This window comes from Mirounga angustirostris, unplaced genomic scaffold (assembly GCF_029215605.1).
Source record: "Mirounga angustirostris isolate CCGP_5_RB_7025 unplaced genomic scaffold, mMirAng1.0.hap1 SCAF_3, whole genome shotgun sequence".
Taxonomy (NCBI): Eukaryota; Metazoa; Chordata; class Mammalia; order Carnivora; family Phocidae; genus Mirounga; species Mirounga angustirostris.
In genome coordinates this window covers 140,825,549-140,845,312 of record NW_026991711.1, presented here as the reverse complement: position 1 = coordinate 140,845,312, position 19,764 = coordinate 140,825,549, and the positions used below count along the sequence as shown (strand labels likewise).

Below are 19,764 nucleotides of genomic sequence, written 5' to 3'. Positions count from 1 at the left end.
TTCCCAACACCATTTGTTGAAGAGACTGTCTTTTTTACATTGGACATTCTTTCCTGCTTTGTCAAAGATGAGTTGACCATAGCATTGAGGGTCCGTTTCTGGGCTTTCTATTCTGTTCCACTGATCTATGTCCCTGGAATTCTGATGCCACCAGCTTTGCTTTTCTTTTTCAACATTTCTCTGGCTATTCGGGGTCTTTTCTGGTGCCATACAAATTATAGGATTATTTGTTCCATTTCTTTGAAGAAAGTGGATGGTATTTTGATAGGTATTGCACTAAATGTGTAGATTGCTCTAGGTAGCATAGACATTTTCACAATATTTGTTCTTCCAATCCATGAGCATGGAAGTCTTCCTCAATTTCTTTCAGGGATATTCTATAGTTTTCTGAGTACAGATTCTTTACCTCTTTGGTTAGATTTATTCCTAGGTATCTTATGGTTTTGGGTGCAATTGTAAATGGGATCCACTCCTTAATTTCTCTTTCTTCTGTCTTGTTGTTAGTGTATAGAAATGCCACTGATTTCTGTGGATTGATTTTATATCCTCCCACTTTATTGAATTCCTGTATGAGTTCTAGCAGTTTGGGGGTGGAGTCTTGGGTTTTCCACATAAAGTGTCATATCATCTGCAAAGAGTGAGAGTTTTACTTCTTCTTTGCCAATTCAGATGCCTTTTCTTTCTGTTGTCTGATTGCTGAGGCTAGGACTTCTAGTACTATGTTGAATAGCAGTGGTGATAGTGGACATCCCTGCTGTGTTCCTGACCTTAGGGGAAAAGCTCTCAGTTTTTCCCCATTGAGAATGATATTCTGCGGGTTTTTCATAGATGGCCTTTATGATATTGAGATATGTTCCCTCTATCCCTACACCGTGAAGAGTTTTGATCAAGAAAGGATGCTATACTTTGTCAAATGCTTTTTCTGCATCGATTGAGAGGATCATATGGTTCTTGTTCTTTCTTTTATTAATGTATTGTATCATACTGATTCAGTTGCAGATGTTGAACCAACCTTCCAGCCCAGGGATAAATCCCACTTGGTCGTGGTGAATAATCCTTTTAATGTACTGTTGAATCCTACTGGCTAGTGTTTTGATGAGAATTTTTGCATCCATGTTCATCAAGGATATTGGTCTGTAATTCTCCTTTTTGATGGGGTCTTTGTCTAGTTTTGGGATCAAGGTAATGCTGACCTCATAGAAAATAAGTTTGGAAGTTTTCCTTCCATTTCTATTTTTTGGAACAGTTTCAGAAGAATAGGTATTAATTCTTCCTTAAATGTTTGATAGAATTCCCCTGGGAAGCCATCTGGCCCTGGGCTCTTGTTTATTGGGAGATTTTTGATTACTGCTTCCATTTCCTTGCTGGTTATGTGTCTGTTCAGGTTTTCTATTTCTTCCTGTTTCACTTTTGGTAGTTTATACTTCTCTAGGAATGCATCCATTTCTTCCAGATTGTCTAATTTGCTGGCATTTAATTGATCATAATATGTTCTTATAATTGTTTGTATTTCTTTGGTGTTGGTTGTGATGTCTCCTCTTTCATTCATGATTTTATTTATTTGGGTCCTTTCTCTTTTCTTCCTGATAAGTCTGGCCAGGGGTTTATCAATCCTATTAATTCTTTCAAAGAACCAGCTCCTAGTTTCATTGATCTGTTCTACTGTTCTTTTGGTTTCTATTTCATTAATTTCTGCTCTGATCTTTATTTCTCTTCTCCTGCTGGGTTTAGGTTTTATTTGCTATTCTTTCTCCAGCTCCTTTAGGTGTAGGGTTAGGTTGTGTATTTGAGACCTTTCTTGTTTCTTGAGAAAGGCTTGTATTGCTATATACTTTCCTCTTAGGACCATCTTTGCTGCATCCTAAGATTTTGAACAGTTGTGTTTTCATTTTCATTTGTTTCCATGAATTTTTTTTTAATTCCTTATTTCCTAGTTGATCCATTCATTCTTTAGTAGGATGCTCTTCAGCCTCCATGTGTTTGAGTTCTTTCTGACTTTCCTCTTATGATTGAGTTTTAGTTTCAAAGCATTGTGGTCCAGAAATATGCAGGGAATGATCCCAATCTTTTGGTACTGGTTGAGACCTGATTCGTGACCTAGGATGTGATCTATTCTGGAGAATGTTCCATGGGCACTAGAGAAGAATGTGTATTCTGCTGCTTTGGGATGGAATGTTCTGAATATATCTGTGAAGTCCATTTTGTCCAGTGTGTCATTTAAAGCCTTTATTTCTTTCCTTGTTGATCTTCTGCTTAGATGATCTGTCCATTTCAGTAAGGGGGGGGGTGTTAAAGTCCCCTATAATTATTGTATTGTTGTCAATGTGTTTCTTTGGTTTTGTTATTAATTGGCTTATATAACTGGCTGCTCCCATGTTTGGGGCATAGATATTACAACTGTTAGATCTTCTTGTTGGAATGACCCTTTAAGTAGAATATAGTGCCCTTCCTCATCTCTTATTATAGTTTTTGGTTTAAAATCTAATTTGTCTGATATAAGGATTGCCACCCCAGCTTTCTTTTGATGTCCATTAGCATGGTAAATGGTTTTCCACCCCCTCACTTTCAATCTGGAGGTGTCTTTGGGTCTAAAATTAGTCTCTTGCAGGCAGCACATCGATGGGTCTTGTTTTTTTTTTATCCAATCTGATACCTGTGTCTTTTGACTGGGGCATTTAGCCCATTTACATTCAGGGTAACTATTGAAAGATATGAATTACCATTGTATTACCTGTAAGGTGACTGTTACTATATATTGTCTCTATTCCTTTCGGGTCTATGTTACTTTTAGGCTCTCTCTTTGCTTAGAGGACCCCTTTCAGTATTTCTTGTAGGGCTAGTTTCGTGTTTGCAAATTCTTTTAGTTTTTGTTTGTCCTGGAACCTTTTAACTCTCCTTCTATTTTCAGTGACAGCCTAGCTGGATATAGTACTCCTGGCTGCATATTTTTCTCGTTTAGTGCTCTGAATATATCATGCCAGTCCTTTCTGGCCTGCCAGGTCTCTGTGGATAGGTCTGCTGCCAAGCTAATGTTTCTACCTTGTCAGTTACAGATCTTGTCCTGAGCTCCTTTCAGGATTTTCTGTCTCAGAGACTTGTAAGTTTTACTATTAGATGTCAGGGTGTTGACCTATTTTTATTGATCTTGAGTGGGGTTCTCTGTGCCTCCTGGATTTTGATGCCCGTTTCCTTTCCTGAATTAGGGATGTTCTCCGCTATAATTTGCTCCAATATACCTTCTGCCCCCCTCTCTCTCTCCTCTTCTGGGATCCCAATTATTCTAATACTGTTTCGTCTTATGGTATCACTTATCTCTTGAATTCTCCCCTTGTGATCCAGTAGTTGTTTATCTCTCTTTTTCTCAGCTTCTTTATTCTCCATCATTTGGTCTTCTATATCACTAATTCTCTCTTCTGCCTCATTTATCCTAGCAGTTAGAGCCTCCATTTTTATTGCACCTCATTAATAGCCTTTTTTATTTTGACTTGGTTAGATTTTAGTTCTTTTATTTCTCCGGAAAGGGATTCTCTAGTATCTTCCATGCTTTTTTCAAGCCCAGCCAGCATCATTATAATCGTCATTCGACATCTTATATCCATATTGATTAGGTCCCTGGCAGTCAGTACTGCCTCTTGTTCTTTTTTTTGAGGTGAGTTTTTCCATCTTGTCATTTTGTCCAGAGGAGAACAGATGAATGAGAAAACAAAATGCTAAAGGGTAACAAAGACCCCAGAAAAATATACACTAAACAAATCAGAAGAGACCCGAAAATGGGGAGGAAAGAAAGGGGGAAAAAAAAAAAAAGAAGACTCAGGCTGGTGAATAGATCAGAGCCACACACTAGAATTTAGGCATATTTTGGTCTGTTAGAAGAAACTGCCTCCCAAAATTTTAAAGAAAGGAAAACTTATATATGTACAAAATAAGTGTAAATACAATGAAGGGATGGAATATGACTGTAAAGATGAAAATTATAAAAGATTTTATAAAGGAACTGATAAGAAGTTGGTTGAAAAAAGAAAGAAGAAAAATTAAAAAAGAAAAAAAAAAGGAAGAGAATGTGATCAGACAGGAGACCAGAACAAAGCCATACACTAGAGATTTAGGGTATATTTTGGTCTGTTAGAAGAAACTGTATCCCAAAATTTTAAAGAGAGAAAAACTGATATATATACAAAAAATAAGGTTAACTACAATGAAGGGATAGACTATGACTCTAAAAATGAAAATTAAAAAAGACTTTTAAAAAAGGAATTGATAAGATGTTGGTTTAAAAAGAGAAAAAGAAAAATTCAAAAAAAAAAAAAAAGAAAATTAAAAAAATTAACTTTGAAAGACTAAAGAATCATGGGAAAAGAAGCTATGAATTCTATGTGCTGTATTCCCCTAGTGCTGGAATTCTGCCGTTCTCATTGATCAGTAAACTTGGTCTTGGCTGGCTGTTCTTCTGGGCGAGGGGCCTGTTACAGAGATTCTCAAATGTCTTTGTCAGAGGCAGAACTGCCCCGCCCTTGTCTGGGGCCAGGCTAAGTAGTCTGCTCGGTTTTGCTCTCAGTAGCTTTTGTTCCCTGAAAGCTTTCCGTACAGCTTTAGAGGACAAGGAAGAAAACGGCGTCCTCCCAATCTCTGCCCCAGAGGAGAACTCAGGGCCCCGCTCCTCAGTAAGCCCCCCGAGAAAAGCAGTCAATCATTCCCGTCTCCCCAGTCTCCGGCCACAACTCTGTGCTCACCCGGCCTGTGACCAAGCATTTTTATCTCTGGCACGTGACCCCATTTGGAGTCTCCAAAGCCAGCAGATTCCTTCGGTGTATTCCCATGCTGCTCCTCCCGGGGGGAGGAAGGGAGTGTCCCCAGATCTGCTGCTTGTTGGGCCCCTGCTGGAAGAGTAGTGGCCCGACTGTGCCACGGATTATGGTTTATGGCAACCCCAAGCTGAGAGCCCACTCCTTGACTCTGTCTTTGCAGCCAGCTTCCCCACTCTGATACCTGGGATCTCTGCCACGTCAGGCACCCCCGGTCTTTCTGTGATCCCGAGGGTCCTGAGACCACACTGTCCCACAAGGGTTCCACCCCCCGCTTAGCCACTGGAGCGATGTCCCTCAGCGGAGCTGACTTCTCAAAGTTCTGATTTTGTGCTCCGCTGCTCTATCACTTGCCGGTAGCGGCTGATGGAGGCTCCCCCCCCCCGCAGTCTATCTTCCCGTATATTGCCTCAGATTCACTTCTCTGCACGTCCTACCTTCCAAAAAGTGGTCGCTTTTCTGTTCAGGTAGTTGCTGCTATTCTTTTCTTCGATCTACTGTTGAGTTTGCAGGTGTTCAGAATGGTTTGATACCTATCTAGCTGAATTCCTGGGACCAGAGAAAATTTAGTTCTACTCTTCCTCTGCCACCTTGCTCCTCCTCTGCCTCTCGACTTTTTAGTTGCTTTAAGACGAATAGAACCAATGCATCTATGGAAGAACACTAAAATGTCTGCTGTTATGCAGTTGTAGAGAAATGCGTGTTATTTCACCCCACTTTTCTACTGAATAACTGGCTCTGCTAATACACTTTCTCAGAAATATTATGGAATGGGGCGCCTGGGTGGCTCAGTCGTTAACCGTCTGCCTTCGGCTCAGGTCATGATCCCAGGGTCCTGGGATTGAGCCCTGCATCAGGCTCCCTGCTCAGCGGGAAGCCTGCTTCTCCCTCTCCCACTCCCCTTGCTTGTGTTTCCTCTCTCGCTGTGTCTCTCTCTGTCAAATAAATAAAATCTTAAAAAAAAAAAATATTATGGAATAAACTGAGCCTTTTCATGATTAAACATGACCTTATATTCAAACAAGGCCTGACCATTAAATGTTTGAAACTAAACTAACAGAGAGTGAGACTATAGCCATTTTAATATGAAAGATTCAGAGCTCTTTGAGAATTTGCAAAACTGCCCCAAATTCTGTGAGCACTGAGGCACTTATCCATTCACTTAACATATTCACTGAGCATCTACTATACAGAAGAGCCAGTAGTCACTGTTCTCGGGACTGGGAAACACAGTGATGAACAAGATAAAGTCAGTAACCTTACTGGACTTATTCAAATGAGGAACACAGAAACTAAACAAGAGAACAGGGAAGATACCTCTAAGAAAGTGACATTCTTTTTTTAATGATTTTATTTATTTGACAGAGAGAGATACAGCAAGAGAGGGAGCACAAGCAGCGGGAGTGAGAGAGGGAAAAGCAGGCTTCCCACGGTGGAGGGAGTCCGATGCGGGGCTCGATCCCAGGACCCTGGGATCATGACCTGAGCTGAAGGCAGACGCTTAACGACTGAGCCACCCAGGCGCCCCAGGTGACATTTTTATCAGAGAACTAAATGATGGGGAAAGTGAGCCAAGAAAATATCTGGGGGAAAAACAATTGAAAGAAAGAACATCAGAAAAAGAAGAAACAGCAAAGGCCTTGCAGGGGAAAGGGGATTGGTATGTCTGAAGAATAGCAAGAAAGCCAATGTAAGAAAGTAATAAGAGATGCGGATGGAGAGAAAGACACATGTATATCCTTGAAGGTCCTGATAAAGAGTTTGGATTTTATTTTGAGTGTGAGGGGAAAACACGGAGTTTTGGGAAAAGATTACTCTGGCAGCAACAGAAATGACAGTAGGGGAACACGAGTGGAAGTAGACAGACCAGTTAAGATGCTACTGAAGCAGTCTCAGCAGGAAGAAATAGTGATTTGAACTAGAATGTCATGGTGGTGATGCTTTCTGGTAGTTGAGAATCATCAGCATATTTTTAAGTCCTGGGACTCAGGTAATCACCTGGACTGAACACAGAAGAACAAACTGGCTCAGGGCAGAGTCCTGGAGGATACTCCAATATTTAGTAGTTTAGAAGAGGGCAAGCTGGCAAGGGAAAGCATCTTCATTTCACCAGCACATAGGAAATATACTTTGTATTTAGGCTTACCTAGTTTCTTTTCCTAAGCACTAGAGGAAACCAGGTAGTTTAGAGTTTTTTCTATGCAGTTTTAATTTTTGAGCACACAGAAAATAAAAATATGAGAAATATGATAGAAATAAAAGATTTCTATTTAAATGAGGCAGAAGCTCTTAATAAATAAATATGCAATCAAACCTAGCTACATTCAAGTTCAAGCCAATAATTTCTAAAAATAAATCATTTCATCAAACTTGGGAATCCTTAACAAATAAAGACCTACAGGCCTAGAACCTGAAAATGCACATAAATTACAGAAGTTTTATTGTAACATGATCTGACCTGTATTTGTTTGTTACCTGTTACCTGACAACGTGTTAAAACCTACAATCAGGAAGTATAAAAACAACCAGAAAATCCAACTGATTTACATGCAAGAGCTGAGAAAATGAAATGTCTATGATGTGGAAATTAAAATGTTGACTCATTTCTATTTTAACATCTAAAGCATGGCAAGTAATTAACTTAGTGTCTAAATTAGAGAAATAGAGGTTTTATACTTTAAAAGAAAAACAGTAATGTTTAGTATTTCTTCTGTTGGTTACTACCATAACCTAGGCTACCTCAATGACAGACATACAAACTCTCAAGAAATAGCAGGTACCCTCCAATTACGTACTGTTGTTCTCCATAGCACTTTATCAAACCAATTATTTTTAATAGTAGGAATATTAGGAATTCTACCTCCGTGGTGATGCGACAGGCTCCCTCCATTAGCAAGGATTTCTTCTCTAGCAGCTGCCTGTATTTGGAAACAACACAACAAATAGTTGCTACTTAGGTTTCACTTTGAAGTGAAAGAGTAAGACTAAGACCCAGCTCCCAAAGGAGGCACGTACTTCCTGGGTTAAATAACAAACTGGATGCCTAATTTTCCTTTCTCTTGGGTTAACTACATTTAAGAAAAATTAAAATATGCAGCCTAGCTTTATACATTTTTTCCTAGTGAACGGTCACAATGTCTATAATAGTCACTTCAAGATTCTAGAAAAGAAAAAGACAAAATGATCAATTCAGCAGCACTACATTGTTAATAATTTTGTGAAGACAGTCAAGTCCTACTCTGAAGTAAACATCTCACTATACCAACAAGTGTTAGTAACTCACATTTATTTTAACTGCTTATTTTAACATTTACCTGCTTATTTTATGTCTACAAAACTACACTAAGCAATTTACCTGTAGTAACTCATTTATTTTCTGCTACAACCTTATGGAATAACTACAATTAACTGCATTTCACAAAGAAAATGAGGCTTAGATGGTTAAATTACTCACCAAATACCATAAAGTGGGCATCAGACTCAAAATTAGTTGCAAAGCTATCAGAGATCAAACAGAAACGCTCTTATGGAGAACATTTCTTAGGTCAATGTCCTGGGACAAATTACTGTCAGACCTATGGACATTTAAGCGCAAAAAAACCTGCTTGTTTTCTCCTCCTAACATGTTCGGCCCTGATTAACCTCCTTATAGAGCACTAAGTTTAGAAAAATAAACACTTAAAGCAAAATAGAGAATGACTGAAGTGCAGAGTGAAAAAAGGGGAACAGAAGAATTATATTCAATTCATGAGTATATACCAGCCATGAGGTGAAATATCTACAGTGCCTAGAACCTCTCAGAATTACTCAGGTGTGTATAAACTATCAGGAAAGGCCAGGGTAGAAAAGGGCCCAGGCAGGACAGATGGACCATATCTCATTGCAAAGTAACTTGTATGAACCCTCATCATTTAGGATTTAGGGTTTTTCAAATGAATCAAAAAAATTCTAGCATTATACCTTCTAACAAATTATTTTAAATAAGATTATTTTACATTTAATAAATTATTACATTAATTAAACAAATAATTTTAAATAAAGCAGTAACTACTTGAAATTGGTAGCGCTTTAAGAATGGCAGTTTGGATTGGGGAAAAAGGAATAACTTCACTCTTGTAGTATAGTACAGGGACGGGACCTTTGAGGAGCCAGAGGGCAATCAAAACACTGAAAGGCTAATCTGACAGAAATGTACTCAAACTTTTGAGGGTGATAAATATGTTCATTATTTTGATTGGGGTGATATTTTCACAGGTGTAAACATATGCAAAACTCACCAAACTGTACACTCCAAATACGTGCAGTTTCCTGTATTTCAATTATACTTCAAAAAAGTTGTCAAAAAAAAAAGGAGGCATAGGAGGGAGCCAACCAAACCTTGTCTATGGTTTGTGTCTAAAAGTGTGCCACTGAAAATCACTGCACGGTACTACCTTTGGCAGGCACGCAATAACACTAAGACACTAGGTTTTAAACACTAGCACACGTGAGGTTTAACCAAACCTCAGTCTCCTCCCAGCTCCACCACAGTCTAGTCTGTCCTTCAACTCTAGGCATACTTGTAATGAAAATTGGAATCTTAAGGCCATTCAAGGAATGTTAACAGAAACTGGCAGCAAATGAACCTCAATGGCCTACGTATAGCTAGAGCAAACAGAAAATTAGAAACCTAGAATGAGGATATTACAGCAACAAACAGCAAGAACAGCAGGGCTGCTGACCTCAACTGCAGCCACCATTGGCAAATGGGTGAATTGCCAAAGTGATACCAAGGATTCCTACAGTCCTTTGTTATTTAATTTAATCAGGTTTTATATACTGTAAATAACAACCAAAGAATCACAGGCTACAGAATATTAATTTCAGAATATTAATTCTAATATCTCTAGAGACTATTAATTTTAGACTCACAATTCACTATACAACTCAGTTTACCAAATATGCTTCTCATTTCTATCAACTACCAAGTAAGCCATTGAGTGATTAAAGAGAGTCAAACTAAAATTCATAAATTGATAGGAAAGTTTATTTAAAAAAGAATGTAAGAGTATACTCATATATGCAAAATTACCTCTGTTTGTTCAAACACAGTCAGTGGGTCACTTATTCCCCTGTAGTTAAAGGCAAAGTAGAAATAGATGCATGCACCTGCATCATAAATCTGCGTCACCCTAAAAAACAAACAGACAATTTCCACAAGGCTTTAAGTTAAGTGAAATCAGATTTAACATCTAGAAATGTAAAGGTAAGATCATTTAATTTGCTTAAGCCATAATCTCATTCTCTACCCAGACTCTTAACTCCATGGAAGGAATGGAGATTGGCTGAAGGAAATACAGGAACTATTTGTACTATTTTTAACAACTTTTTTTGGTAAGTCTGGATTATTAGCCAAAGAATTTAAAAAATTAAAAACAATGTAAATGTTTCTCCAAATGGCCTGAAATAAACAAAACCCCCACCTCCTCAGAAGAGATTGGTTTTGTTTTGTTTTGTTACAAAGTATAGGGAAGTTAAAGAAGTCCCCAAACAGACTAGATGGGACTTGGTGATCCATTATAAGCCTCCTATACTTCCTCAAAGTCAACAGAAATAGGCATGAGAACTTAAACCTTGGAAACAAGAAAAATGTTCAAATACCAAAAATGATCAGGCTGGGTAAAATATAGCATCTTCACTAACTTCATATTAATAATTATTTAGAACTTTGGGAACAAATTGGATGATCAGACCAAATGCAGTGACATGGCTTTAAAATACTGTCCCTGGGGGGCGCCTGGGTGGCTCAGTTGGTTAAGCGACTGCCTTCGGCTCAGGTCATGATCCCGGAGTCCCGGGATCGAGCCCCACATCGGGCTCCCTGCTCGACAGGGAGTCTGCTTCTCCCTCTGACCCTCCTCCCTCTCATGCTCTCTGTCTCTCATTCTCTCTGTCTCAAATAAATAAATAAAAATCTTAAAAAAAAATAAATAAATAAAATAAAATACTGTCCCTGAAGGTTTTATACTCTGGGCCCCATATGTGCGCATGTTATATGTGTGTTTAAAAAAAGATACCCAGCACATTAGATTATTAAATCATATATATGATATATATCTGGGCTTTCAAAATGCAATTAAGTGAAGCATTTAAAAGAGGGCTAAGATAATCATAGTCAGATCTGTGAGTGCAATTTACAGAGGTTCCTACAAAGAATTTAATTTAACAGAAGGAGCAAATACAGAGGAAATACTCTTTTTACTATAACAATACAAAGAGAATCTAATCTAAAATTTTAATGGCCTTTTAGGCCAAATGTTAGGTGCCTCAGAACAGAAGAAATGAACTGTTTAACAATGCTACTGTCAATTTGCCAGCTGTGTGTTTCTTCTAGTGTTAATTCACACTCATAAAAAAGATCCCTTGAATGTTTACATTTTAAGTACCAGATTTACAAAGTTTAAGAAAAATTGGAGAACGATTTTAACTATGAGGGCACTATCATTTAGGAATAACCAAATTTAAATAAATTGAAAGGATACCTGAATGAAATGAGTTTACAGCAAATATATATATTTAGTAAAATATATATCACACATATTTGAATCAATATCAATAAATAGAAAATGCAACTAAATATTAATAGAGCATTGCTACCTTCCAACAAATCCAGGATCTATACCACAGAGTTGTTTTCAATAGATAAGCAGGCTTCTAAAAGTTTCACTGATCAGTAACTCAAAGACAAAGCAAAAATAATGGTATAAATAATAAAAAAACATTTTTTGGAAAACCTCATTTTTGATCTACTTCAGAAACTGACTCATATCCACACCTTTTAATAGATTGATTCTATCATTTAAGACAAACACCAATGTCTTCCAAAATCATCTGGACAAGTGATAGCATGCCTGCCAAAGTCATTATATTATTCTTTAATTTCTAAAAAGTTTTTGGAGTTTTTTTCTTATGTTAGACTCACTGGCCAGGAATTCCTTCCTATAAAACTTCAGAAAATTTTGGGTTAGAATTTCTATTCCAGTATACAAAGTACATTTTAATAGAGAGAAATGAAATAAATGAACTCAATAAATGCACCCTACAGCTAGTTATTTCCCTTGTGATCTTTGATTTCCTTGAGAGCTATAATTATATCAAGGTAATTTTGGAATAACTTTTTAAAAAAACTCGTTTAAAAAGTGTATCTCACACATTCAACATTTACATTCAACACACAATAGCCTCCTTGGCCACAGTAATAAGCAGCTCAAATCAAACTAAACTAAAACCAAACTCTGGTTAAATGTTAGTTTTACCAAGTATAAGATATAAGAACTATATTTAAAACTCCTTACCAAAGCCATTCAAATAACTAGACTGCACATTCTAAATTTTGGTTTATAAAATGATCACAGAAGCTGAGCATATAGGCTTTTACCAGAAAACATTCTTTAAAAACCAGCTACTTAATAAATGACATATGTCAAATTTAGTCTACCTATAATACATAATAAAGAACCTTAGTTCTTTTGAGTTCCAAGACTTGTGCTATTACGGTAGGTGTCTGAGGCAGAATATTTTACTTTGCAATAACTTTCAGTAAGTAGTGGTTTGTCACAATGATATTCTCATAATGGAAGGGAAGAAGTCTAGAGAGATAAATAAGGAGGTGGGAAAGAAGGAGGAAGAGGGGATAAAATCTATTAAGTCGCTACTTGATAAAACAAAGGAATAAAAATTCTCAACTACAAAAAAATAGATTCCATTATTTAAAATGTTTCAAATTTTACTGGTAACAAATGACTTTTGGATTATTAGGCCTGATTTGCTTTCAGTATTATAGTAAGAGGCCTGATAGACCAGACTGTCAAAAGAATTAAGTATCAATTTGGGTTCATAATATAAATGAACACAAAATTTTTTCTTAGACTTTAAAAGACTTACTTTAAAAGACATCTCCAAATTAAAAGAGAGAGAGAGAGAGAGAGAGAGAGAGAGAAAGAAAGAAAGAAAGAAAGAAAGAAAGAAAGAAAGAAAGAAAGAGGAATACGTACATTCTTACACCTTTATTTGGAAAAGTTCTCTCCAAGATCAGTCACTAGGGCACCAGTAGGTTTACCAAGTTATAAGCTTTTTATTGTACAGAACAAGGCCCCTATTTTCCCTTCTTTTAGATATATCAAATGACCAGTCAATAATCTCTAAATTCACATTTTTAGCTTTTATGTTCTTGGATTCAACCCCGAGTATATTTGTTCTAAAACATGTTAATAATACATATAGGTTCAGTACTTCCTCAAATGGTCTTCAAACCCTGACTCTCTCCCCGACACAGACGCAAAAAAACACAATTTCGAGTAGATCCTTCTAGTTGACATGAACATTTAATGTATAAGAAAGATGCTTTCCTCAGATCTCATGTTAGAATTTTGCTTTCTTACCCCAGCAAAAGCACAAAAATTTAGCAAGTTCTGAAAGATATCTGTCCCAATGGGGGCAATATGTAGAACTAAGAAACACAATCTGGTAGTAGGGAAGTACAAGATGAGGATATAAAAGATAGAAAAAAGAAAAAAATCAGAAGAGATAGCAAGCTGAAGAGTATAGAAATATTTCTAGTCTTGCAAAGCAAATACAATGCAAATTATCATGTTATATTAAAATATCAAAGAGGACTTAACAATTGGATGCCTTCATGAGGAAGAAAAACAATACCCAAATTTCCCTCACTAGCACTAGTATAGGTTGTCTACCTCAATCTTCACGTAATGACCTCACAACAATACAATGGCATTCACAAAGCCCTTCACTTGCTTTCACATTTCAGACTCACGAGCCTCATCAAGTAGACGGTATTACCACTGCCTTACTAATGATAAACTTTGAGCCCAAAGAGATTAAATTACTAATAAACAGCAGAACAGTGCCTTCACCCATCAGACACATGTAATGTTACAAAACAAAGAAATTTAAAAAGTAAACAGGAAGTTGTCATGGCCATATAGTTGGCCAGCAGGGCCTGGTTCTTGGAATAGGCTGAAATAGGCCCAGGTCTACCTTCCCAGGCTGAGATTAAGTGATTCCAGGCAAATTAGAACAAGCCTCATGCATAGAAATATACAGAAATGGTGTTTTGGTGAGTATCTGTTGTTTTAAAGTCCTGCATCGGGTGCACTTAACAATAAAGATATTACATTATTTCCCAAATTACCTAATTTATAATTTTGCTTCTATTGTAATTTTTTGGTTTATTTCTATAATAAATATTGAGTTATATTCTTGAAAAACACACACACACACACACAGAAAAAAGGAGAGGCAGTTATGTAACCTAGAGTGTTTCGTAAATTTTAAAGCGCTAGATTACTACTGCATCATTTACTTTAAGGATCCCCTTCACATAATCTCCCCTAATTTCTCCTTATTCTCCATTCCAATTAATTCTATAACTTTATAGATAAGTCAAATGCTCAATTCAATCTTGATACATTTAATCTTCTGGTGTTTATACAGGTCTTTTAATAAGAAAAGATTGAATACAAAGTGCCCCTTCTCAAGAAAACCTCACTCTGGACTGTTGCTACCTAACAAAGAGGACAAGACCTTCAGTTAACTTGCCACTATGGAGGATACAAGCCACAGGTGATGTTTTAAATTTAAATTATTTGAAATTAAATAAAACTTACAATTCAGTCCCACAGTCACATTTCACCAGCTCCACAGACCCATGTGGCTTGTGGCTACCATAACAGACAGGGCAGATAAAGAACAGTTCCACTGCTGTAAGAAGGATCTATTGAAAGCAATGAGTTAATCTTCATTTGGATATTTTGCTCCACTCATTCCTTTATTCTATGCCCATTCATTGAATCAATAACTAATAAAGTGGTTAAAAATGCTTTTTGTCTGGGCGCCTGGGTGGCTCAGTTGGTTAAGCGACTGCCTTCAGCTCAGGTTGTGATCCTGGAGTCCCTGGATCGAGTCCCGCATCGCGCTCCCTGCTCAGCAGGGAGCCTGCTTCTCCCTCTGACCCTCCCCCCTCTCATGTGCTCTCATTCTCTCTGTCTCAAATAAATAAATAAAATCTTTAAAAAAAAAAAAAATGCTTTTTGTCTATTGAAGAAAAAGCTATGTTGACTGTGTATTAAATTATACTTTCTTGAATATAAATGTGATTTATAGTTTCAGTGAATGAAGAGGGAGTCTTTTACTTATTCCAGGAGCTCCAAGGTTTGGCTCTGCACTGTCATGCTGTCCCAGTAGGGTAGAAAGCTCACTTACAGAAAGGTATTCTACTCCTAAAGGGCTGAGGACTGCTCTAAAATCCTAGTGGTAGCTTTGCGTGGTGGCAGTATTGTAGCCAATGAGGTTTATCCGAGGCATGATTATTGCTAATTAAAATCCTAGTGGCACAACCCTAAGAAGGTGGCAAAAGGAAGTTTAGGAAAACTTGCTAACTGGAATAGATCGAAGATATTCCTCAGTTGGCAAATTATGTTTCTCCATTAAATAAAAAATGTGTTTGTTTGTTTGTTTTTCAGGATAAGTAGTATAAGAACAACAACAACTCACCTGCAGGTAGAAAGAGGAGCAAACTGAACACCCTTCTCTTTGCATTCCCTTGTTATTCGTTCTTTTACATTTCTACAGAGATCCACAACCCTAGAAGACATCATTGAACACAATATGAAGTTTTCAAATAAATTACAAAAATTTGAATAAATGCTAGTTAATCTGGCATCCTTCCATTCATAACTTCAAAGGAGTAAAGTTCTTTCTTTTTTGCCATAGGAAAGATATAAGTCAGAATACCATACTCAAGCCTGCTGAAGGTGGTTTCTTATATTTAGGCAAATCCAATTTCAAAATAAATTTAATTATAAGATTTTAAAAGCTTTAAAGAAAGCCATATCGAACATGTTAATGAAAATTCAATTCTGGGTTTATAGGAATACCAATCTGTGCCCATGTCTAAGACATTTCCCTTAATATAAAAATAATCAATAATCATGATGTTATACCAAATGTCCAGGAGCCTATTGTCAAGCACTGAGCTAAAATATAGTTTGGGGCGCCTGGGTGGCTCAGTCGTTTAAGCGACTGCCTTCGGCTCAGGTCATGATCCCAGGGTCCTGGGATCGAGCCCTGCATTGGGCTCTCTGCTCAGCGGGGAGCCTGCTTCTCTGTGTTCCCTCTCTCGCTGTGTCTCTGTCAGATGAATAAATAAATCTTTAAAATAAATAAATAAATAAAATATAGTTCAACAAAGACTTACTGGACATGAACTATGTGTAAAGCTATGCTAGACTGATATTAAAAGTCAATGAAAACAGGGGCGCCTGGGTGGCTCAGTTAGTTAAGCAACTGCCTTCGGCTCAGGTCATGATCCTGGAGTCCCAGGATCAAGTCCCGCATCGGGCTCCCTGCTCGGCGGGGAGTCTGCTTCTCCCTCTGACCCTCCCCCCTCTCATGCTCTCTCTCTCTCAAATAAATAAATAAAATCTTAAAAAAAAAAAAAAAAAGTCAATGAAAACAGACAGGTAAGAAACAGTTCTTAAAGGGAAGAGGGAATTGATAATATTTAACAATATTAATCATTTTTTCTATATTTTAAATAAACTTTTTATTTGAAATAGTTTTAGATACAGAAAAGTCACAAAAACAGTACAAAGAGTTCCTCTTTCCCCAGTTTCCTCTAATGTTAACATAGTATATTAACCATGATAGATTTGTCAAAAATAACTGACTTCAGGACATCACTATTAACTAAAACACAGACTATATTCATATTTCACCAAATTTCATTTTGACCACGAAATACTGTTGTTTTAAAATACGAAGGCATCTGATTTCTTTTGTTGTTTAGTTTTTGATATAATTTTTAAGGTCCTATTTTGGAGTGAAGGAGGTCTAATGGTGACATATTCATATTTTGGGAACATGCTCAGGAAAAAGTTCTGAAATAGAAAACAGATGTCAGTCAATGCTTCTAGGGTGGAGATCCAGAGACAAAAGATTTGACTGACAAAAGACTAATCTATTTTTTAATGTGAGCTGTAATATTTTGTTATTACTACATATTCCATTTCTTTTGGAAAATAAAACTCCTAGGGGACATATAAGTCATCTTATTTTCCAATTAACGTTCTGGCTACATACTGACACTGACTCTGTGTTTTAAACCTTGGTCTGTTTAGAATCAGGAGAACGGAAAAGGTAACAAAGAAACCCAAAAGGCTGGGCCATCTCTATTGTCTAAAGACCGATTTGACTGTGTGAGAACCAATTTGATAAAAACAGTCATTTACATGGATTATGCTTTATAAAACACATTAAAGTCACTTATATTTCCAATAAGAACAGAATATATGTTAAAACATAAATATGGAATTTCAGTATTTTATTAGCTATTGTATTAGCATGTTAAATTTTCTTTTTTAAATATAGTATCTGCAAGTTTTATAAATTCTGATTTTACAAAACAGTGCTCTTAAGTTAAATTCTGCTTAATTCTATGAGAGTTGGAGGCAAACATGATTTATCAAAGTTATCTATACCTCATTTATGGAATGATAAGGATGTATGTTTTTAAAATACCTCTTGTAAAAGTATTTAGATTGGAATTTATTGTATCTTTATTTTGAAAATCCAACTTATAAAACAAATACTTTAAATATAAATAAAACCTTTAAGAGCTTTAAGAGCTATAGGTGTTAATGAAGATTATAAATTTATAAACAATTTTTTTTTAAAGATTTTATTTATTTATTTGACAGAGAGAGACACAGCGAGAGAGGGAACACAAGCAGGGGGAGTGGGAGAGGGAGAAGCAGGCTCCCCGCAGAGGAGGGAGCCCGATGTGGGACTCGATCCCAGGACCCTGGGATCATGACCTGAGCTGAAGGCAGTCGCTCAACCGACTGAGCCACCCAGGTGCCCTATAAACAATTTCTTTATCATGACTAGAAAACAGTGTTACATAACAATAATAATCATAATCTACAGTAATAATGAGGAGGAGATTGGACAAAGAACATGTCTGAATGGTTAAAACCCTTAATCGGATACTTTCTAAAAATGATTTGCGGGCGCCTGAGTGGCTCAGTTGGTTAAGCGACTGCCTTCAGCTCAGGTCATGATCCTGGAGTCCCGGGATCGAGTCCCGCATCAGGCTCCCTGCTCAGCAGGAAGTCTGCTTCTCCCTCTGACGCTCCCCCATCTCATGCTCTCTCTGTCTCTATCTCATTCTCTCTCTCAAATAAATAAATAAAATCTTAAAAAAAAAAAATGATTTGCACAGAGGGAGTTCTGAAAGCATTCTCTCATAGAGCTTGTACGAAGTTCAGTCCATTTGGACTAATCATTCTATGGGAGAGAAAATTAACTGTGTATACTTTTAAATTCTTACCTGACCTATTAGCAAATTTAACCCTGTTGACCATTTCCTGCTTGAAAAAAATTTCCCTGGGCTTCTCTCACATCACTGGTTTCCCTCCAAATCCTCTAGATATTATTCTCTTTTGCTAGCTCTTGTTTGTATGCTCATCCCTTAAATTTTAGGATTCCCTGAAATTCTTTTTTAGGCCCTCTTTTTTTTTTACCTTCATCTATACTATCTATAAGGGTTTGTATCTACTCCCTTGGTTGTCATAAGTCTCATGCTAGTGTCTCCAAAATCTTTAAATCTCCAACTCAGATCTTCTAGACAGCTATTTTTATAGGCTGCATTCTTACACCATTCCAGAGTTCACTCATAGGACTCTATGCAGAATATTCATTGAGCACTTAACAGGTATAGTCATTTTGCTAGGGCCACTGAGAAACACACAAAAACTAGTAGACCAATAATCCCTTAAGAGACTTACACATGAAAAGGCCTAGCAACCTAATAAATTTTGAAAGTTGAAGACTCTGATCCCTTGGGTTTCTGCTAAACATTGTCTCTTCCCAGCTAAATGTTTGAAAGAAAAAGCAAGTTGCTAAATGGGTAATGAGTAAATTTTATGTCAGGAATGTAGCTGCTTTCCGTTAATTTTATTTATGAAAACTTCAGCTGACAATGTTGTTTTAAGTGAAAACAAACCAAATATATAACCCCGTATAAAACAGATATTGTCAGTGAGTCAAATATATAAAAATACACAAGAAAAGGATTTAAAAAGTGAAAAGATAGGGGGCAGGGGGCGCCTGGGTGGCTCAGTCGTTAAACGTCTGCCTTTGGCTCGGGTAATGGTTCCAGGGTCCCGGGACTGAGCCTCGCATCAGGCTCTCTGCTCCGCGGGAAGCCTGCTTCTCCCTCTCCCACTCCCCCTGCGTTCCCTCTCTCGCTGTGTCTCTCTCTGTCAAATAAATAAATAAAAATCTTTAAAAAAAAAAAGTGAAAAGAGAGTACGTGATTAGCTTCCACAGCTGCAAGAATAAAAAGACAAATGACAATCATCAATTAATAGTAATTGATGAAGAAATTCATAATGCTGAAGAAGTTAACACTACGCTAACCTACCTTCCCAAGCAAGGAAAAGTATAAAAGACTAAAATGGTCTTTGAGACAACGATGAACAGCTACCAAATGATATTTGCTGTTCAAAAGTTCAGATGTCAATAGTTGATTTTTTATTTATAAGATTTATCCCCTTGTTAAAATATATCATCAATTGTGAATAACAGATTGGTACTATATATTTGATTAATTTTACAATGCATGGAATATGAACATCCATGCACCAAAAGTTATACCCATAGTAGATAAAGCAGAAAAGTATAAAGTTTTCTGCGGGAGGGGAGAAAAGAGGTTAGGGTAGAACAAAAATGTTAAGGTATTAATACCTAGGAGGTGGATTCATGGGGATTTGTTATACCTTATTTACTTTATTGTAGATTTAAAATAATTTGTATATTTTATAAAGAAAAAGTAAAATGTAAGGCATACTAAAAAATGTACTAACAGTTTTTTTTTTTTTTTAAGATTTTATTTATTTATTTG

General features: G+C 36.8%; 1 protein-coding gene and 1 pseudogene across 2 annotated transcripts in view; one reads left to right on the top strand and one right to left on the bottom strand.

Annotated features, from left to right (window-relative positions):
- Positions 1–19,764, bottom strand: part of AGPS (alkylglycerone phosphate synthase) — a 147,999-nt gene that overhangs the window by 17,925 nt on the left and 110,310 nt on the right. Inside the window, exons 17-19 of one of the 2 annotated variants that reach the window (XM_045868459.3) lie at positions 15,354–15,443; positions 9,874–9,973; positions 7,663–7,720 (exon numbers count right to left, since the gene is read on the bottom strand). In XM_045868459.3, coding sequence (XP_045724415.1) covers positions 7,663–7,720; positions 9,874–9,973; positions 15,354–15,443 — 248 coding nt within the window. The remainder of the gene's footprint in view (positions 1–7,662; positions 7,721–9,873; positions 9,974–15,353; positions 15,444–19,764) is intronic. The other variant, XM_064586738.1, reaches the window with a different exon arrangement.
- On the top strand, positions 15,116–15,242 carry LOC123839968 (U4 spliceosomal RNA; annotated as a pseudogene).